This window comes from Orcinus orca, chromosome 8 (genome assembly GCF_937001465.1).
Source record: "Orcinus orca chromosome 8, mOrcOrc1.1, whole genome shotgun sequence".
In the NCBI taxonomy this organism is placed as follows: Eukaryota; Metazoa; Chordata; class Mammalia; order Artiodactyla; family Delphinidae; genus Orcinus; species Orcinus orca.
In genome coordinates this window covers 41,565,339-41,571,338 of record NC_064566.1, presented here as the reverse complement: position 1 = coordinate 41,571,338, position 6,000 = coordinate 41,565,339, and the positions used below count along the sequence as shown (strand labels likewise).

At 37.9% G+C, this 6,000-nt stretch overlaps 1 protein-coding gene across 2 annotated transcripts in view; it reads right to left on the bottom strand.

Annotated features, from left to right (window-relative positions):
- Positions 1-408: 408 nt before the first annotated feature.
- The window catches only part of RRAS2 (RAS related 2), a 71,302-nt gene continuing 65,710 nt past the window's right edge, over positions 409-6,000 (bottom strand). The window contains exons 5-6 of one of the 2 annotated variants that reach the window (XM_033404448.2): positions 4,119-4,237; positions 409-1,922 (exon numbers count right to left, since the gene is read on the bottom strand). In XM_033404448.2, coding sequence (XP_033260339.2) covers positions 1,712-1,922; positions 4,119-4,237 — 330 coding nt within the window. In that variant the 3' untranslated portion in view covers positions 409-1,711. The remainder of the gene's footprint in view (positions 1,923-4,118; positions 4,238-6,000) is intronic. The other variant, XM_004279160.3, reaches the window with a different exon arrangement.

The following is a 6,000-nucleotide window of genomic DNA, read 5'->3' as shown; positions in this document are numbered from 1 at the left end:
GATACAAGATAGTGCTATAGCACCAAAAGCCAGGGGATAAATGTGGTATCTTCCTGGGCAGTAATTTTAATTAACATTCAAATAAATTTGTGTGCTTTGCTTCAGCTGTTTTAGGCATCATACTCAGAGAGAGTATATGTGTATGTATTCACCCTCCTCTCCCCTCTACAGTGAGAAATCTCTGTCAGGAGCACTTCATAGAAAAAGTTAAAGAAACAATGACTTAAGAAAATATTCAGGAAATCACTAAAAACACCAAGCCATTTCACTTCAAGTTCACCTACTAAATATCCAGTATTGATCTTAGATTCAAATCCTCAGGAAAAGGCATAGAGCTATGAAAATAAGTTTCCTCCAACACTCATTCCTTCAATAAACCACCAAAATAACAAGTCATCAAGCATCATCTTGTGATAACAGATCGATTTTAATTCTAGCACCTGAAGCTATACAAGGGTATGCTTTATAATCTTCATGGAACTGTTGTACACATTCAATAAAGTGACAACTGTGCAATACCACTTAGTATCTCAAAATCAGGAACATACTTTTGAATTGTTTAAACACAATCCACAGAATTAAAAACAAAATCAGAAGTCACCCACAGTTATACTAATTGTCAATTAAAAGTTTTACCATTTACTACTTGATATAGCAGTCAATATCTAGTAGGGGATATCGGAAGTGATTTCAGATTCTCATCCTGTTGTACTCTATTGGGAAGGTTTCTTGAGTAGCTATGTGACTGGCCAAAGGTGGGTACAACCAGGACCAGAACAGCATGTAAGGTTCTACCACAGTTTCTGTAGTTTTCACTTTTTTTCCTTTGTCAGCTAAAAGTGAAGTGAGAATTAAATACTTATCTTTACATATACACAAGGTATGCTGTGAAAGCATATTTGCTTACAAACATATAAAAATACTTGTTAACTAGTTTGATAAGAAAATAATGTATAAAAGTATATAGCAAAACATTAATCATCTCTGACCCTGGAAAGATCAATTCCATATTTTATATTACAAACAAAAACAGTTTTAGTTTTTTTGAATCCCTTATCCAGAAATACTTGAAAAGGAAGACAGACAGAAATTATTTATTTTTACTCTCAACATGGCTGTGAAAAGAGTTAAATTAAAAAACCAAAAACACTAAAATGCCTAAGTCCAGAATGAGTCCAAATATTTGGCCACACAGAATATTATCTTTAGGAATAATAGTAAAGGCTTTACACGCAGTTTTTAACCTATAAATACAGTAGGCATTTTGGTATTTTGGCCACTGGAAAACAAAAGGCTATAGCATCAGTAAAGGTCTGAGATGTCTCACTTTTGTGGATTCAATTCAGTGTATTTAAGGTTAACTAAAGTTGACATCAAAATTTTTAGAGATAGGCAAAAATTCACATTTTTTTAAAACTCCCTATGTTTCTATTTAGAGTAACAGTAGGCAATATGATTCCAGAAGTTAAAAGTTATTTCACAACCTATGACTTCAGCTTGGCAAACAGCTTAGGTTCCAAAACTGATCCATCCCTATTAAAAGTAAGCCCTTAAAAAAAGAATGTGTCTGTGTATATAGATATCCATTTTAAAGGAATCAGATAATCTTTGAAGCAGCCTTAGTGTTTCCTTTAAATCTGTCTTGACTGACCATTGGATCAGCTTCATGGAAAGGATTAGCCAGCTTCTTGGTCTAAGGCTACCACGGTGATCATTTATCTAAGGCTAGAAAGGTACCAACATGATGTAAACTGTAAGGAGAGAAGGAGAAGATGAGGGCTTTTCCTGGCAGTTGGTAGCTAAAATTCAAGGGATTCTTAGAAAATGACACAGTGGCAGCCTTTCTTGTCTTTTTCTTTCCGTGTTGGTTCTGGTGAAGGAGGACATTCCTGCTCTTGAAATTTCCTGTAAGATAGAAAAACCTATAGATAATTGACTTTTTGGTAATACATTATTATAAATGCAGGTTATTGTTGGATGAGTCTGGTTTATGTGCATATGCTTTTCAATGTTAAATTTCAGCTAGGGAGTCAAAGCAAATCTTTGGGGGCAGGGAGGTACAAATGCTTCAACATGAGCATAAGCAAAGCTGTCTGAGTTTCATTTATGGGTGAGTATTCAATTAGGTGAGATGCTGAATTCAACAACCTCTAAATTCCCTTCCCAGTTTGAAATTCCATGACTCTAAGGTATCCTTAGGAATGAACATCCATCACTAAAGTACCTGCCCTTATGAGGTATGCCATTCCTATCCTGGTTTTGCCACTTCGTAACTACAAATCTGTATTAAACAAGTAAGTTGACCTCTCTGAGGGGTGTTTTTTTAGGAGGGATAATAAAACCCTACCTTTCACAGTTGCTACGAGGATTAAAGAAGATTTTGTTATGTTCAAATGTCTAACAGCCTCTGGCACAAAAAAGTCTCATGTACCCCCTTCCTCACTCCTGACTGACTGATGGATGTGGATCAATTCTGAGGATCAAAACCAAGGATTAAATATTTCAAAAAAGCAATAAAAATTATTTTTAAAAAGCACTGGTGGGACTTCCTGGTGGCACAATGGTTAAGAATCCGCCCGCCAATGCAGGGGACACGGGTTCAATCCCTGGTCTGGGAAGATTCCACATGCCACGTAGCAACTAAGCCTGTGCGCCACAACTACTGAACCTGTGCTCTAGAGCCCACATGCCGCAACTACCGAGCCCACGTGCCACAACTTCTGAAGCCCACGCACTCTAGGGCCCACATGCCACAACTACTAAAGCCCGTGTGCCTAGAGCCCGTGCTCTGCAACAAGATAAGCCACCGCAATGAGAAGCATGCCCACCACAAGGAAGAGTAGCCCCCGCTCGCCGCAACTAGAGAAAGCCCGCATGCAGCAATGAAGACCCAACATGGCCAAAAAAAAAAAAAGGCATTGGTTTCGGGGTGGGGGTGGGGGGCAGGTAAAATACACATAAAATTTACCATCTTAACCATTTTTAAGTGTACAGTTCAGTGCTTTACGTATATTTACAATGTTGTGCACTACTATCCACCTCCCAAATCTTTTCATCTTGCAAAACTGAAACTCTGTATTCATTAAAAAATAACCGAATTTGCATTTTTAACAAACTACTAAAAAAAAAAAAGCAATCTTCTCTTCCAACCCACTAAGAGAATGCCCTAGTAACGGGCTAAGAAAAAGTACAAGTAGAAGCCCATAGCTCAAAATGTCAATTCACCTTAGACGTACAACTAACAGGAACTAACTCCATATACCTGTCAAACTAACTAGCAGGGAAACCAGCAGAACTAAGAACAGAGGATGAAACAGAGGCCAAGCCACCAAGACCCAAAATAATCTCACAAAACCCCACCTGCTAAAGCAACTCACTCTTTCTCACACACACCAACTCCAGCCAACCTCACTCACCGCCTCCAGCTTCTTGGAACCCAGTAATACTTTCTGAACCACAGAGGCCTCCTAGGCCAGCGAACAGAAAACCTCTATGAAGTCTGGATATCATACTTCATATGCTGTGGGACTGCTGAATCCCTACTGCCTGGCTTCCTCGTGGCCTGGGAGGAGTGGGTAGGAAGCAAAGCTAAGAGCACAGGCTCTGGAATCAGAGACCTGGATTTAAGTCCCAGCTCTGCCATTTAATATGTTCAAATTATCTCACCTCTCTGTATCTGTTTTCTCATCAGAGAGTAGGGGCGTTATTGGGCTGTGGTGGGGATTAAATGTAGTAATGCACGGGAAGCAGTCAGCACAGGATCTGGCAGAGGCTACCTACCACTCAAGTGTTAGCTGCTGTCGTCACTATCTTCACACCACTGCCACCTTTGGAAGGTGCACCAATTCTTTTCAAAATCTCTATGTGTACTCTACTTCAATATAATAAAATTAGGCTTTTTATGTAGGAAGTAACCAGAATTATGTACGTAATTAAAATTTTTAACATACCATGTCAAAAATGATTCCCAGAAAAGAATCACTCCTACATACAATTTCCTCTTTCTTACGAAAAACATTTAATGGCAATTTTTTTTCTTAATTTTTTTAAAAAGCATAATGTGACTACCCATCAAATTCAATAAACTAAAACAAACTTCTGGGATGTGTTTTGCTTACCTTATAACCCGGACAAGTTCATGGAAAGCTTGATCTACATTCATCCTAATCTTTGCTGACGCCTCCATGTATGTTACCTTAAGTTGTCGTGCTAACTGCTGTCCTTCTTCCTGCGTTATCTGAAATTTCAAGAGGTGTGTTTGAGGTACAGTATTAACGATTAGATCTGCTCCATCTACTGCTTGGCCACACACTGCACTGTTAATCCAGCCAGAGACCAAGCTGGTTTGCCTTAAGACGAACCAAAACACTTAATAGCTTAACTCATAGTGCTGAAGCCCACCTCCGCAGAAAAACTCAGAACATGACAGAAGCAAGATGTCAGTCTAGTGATTACTCAAAAAGTATTAAATACAACAGTGATAAATTCTGGGAAGTACAAGGTGCTATGGGAGTGTATAACCCTGCTGAGCAGGTCAGGGAAAGCTTCCCTGAGGAAGTGATATTTAGGTAAAGTGTATGGAGTTGGGTCAGGGTGAAGAAGTATCCCTGACAATCGAAACAGCAGGCATGAGGGCACTCCAAGTTCCAGAAACTGAAAGAAGCCTAGAGTGGCTGGAATACAATAAGCTAAGAGAGAAAATGGCAAGAGATGAGGCTGGAGAGCCGGGCAGGCCTCAAGAAGCCATGGGGTCTTCTTCACGTCTGCATTCCCCAGTACCTGGTACTTGGAAGACTCTCAATAAATATGTGGGAAAAAAATAATGAATAGAACCACAAGCCCTCACAATGCCTTCCTTACATGAAGAAATGAAGGAAGGTAGGCAGGGAAGGGTGGCATTGCTGATGACATATAAATGGTAGGCCAGAGTAAGAAAAGGCTAATTGAATATTAGCCCTATATAGTAGATGCCCTATAAATATTTTAAATGTAGAGGGTTGGAATAGTGATAATTACCTACAACTATTAAACTATATTACATTTATATTTATATAGTGGGCCTGAAAATTCATATTTCTGAAAAAGTGACTCTCACTGCTGTCATTACCACAAAAGTAAACACTTATACAAGGTTAGAAAATTACAGATGGGCAAAAAGGAAAAAAAGAAAATTTAGGAACTTATCATCCATACAGAACCACATTCTTCTCATCTTTTTTCAATGATATACATTTTTCTCTGCAAAACAGAATCGTAACTTTTGTATCTTTATCTTAGAACCTGGAACTATGCTAAACTCACTTATCTAGGTTTGTTTTGTTTTGTTTTTGTAAATTCCATAGGCTTTTCTATATAAGCAATCATGTCATTTGCTAATAAAGACAGTTTTGTTGCTTCCTTTCTGATGTGGATGTTTTTTCATTCATTTTCTGGCCTTACCTCACTGCCTGGAAGCTCCAAGACAGCAGTGGTGAGGCGGTACTCCTGACTTGTTTCTGATCTTAGGGAGAAAGCATTTGGTCTTTCACCATTAAGTAAGCTGTTGGTTGTAGGGTTTTATTACAGATGCCCTTTATCAGGTTAATAAAGTTCCTCACTATTCCATTTATAAAGAATTTTTATCAGGAACCGATGCTGGATTTTGTCAAATTTTTTTCTTCTGCATCTGTTGAGATCATATGATTTTTCCTTTTTAAAGTCTGTTAATATGATAAATTATACTGATTCACTTTCGCCTGTTAAATCAACACGGCATTCCTGGAATTAACTCCACTTGAGTGATAATGCATTGTTCTTTTCATATATTGAATTCTATTTACTAAAATTTTAATTAAAAAATTTTACATCAAAAAAAAATTTTTACATCTATGTTTATGAGAAATATTGAACTGTAGTTTTCTTATATCTTTGTCTGATTTGGTATCAGAGTAATACTGGCTTCATATAATGAGTTGGAAAGAATTCTCTCTTCAATTTTCTGGAATAGTTTCAGCAAAATCA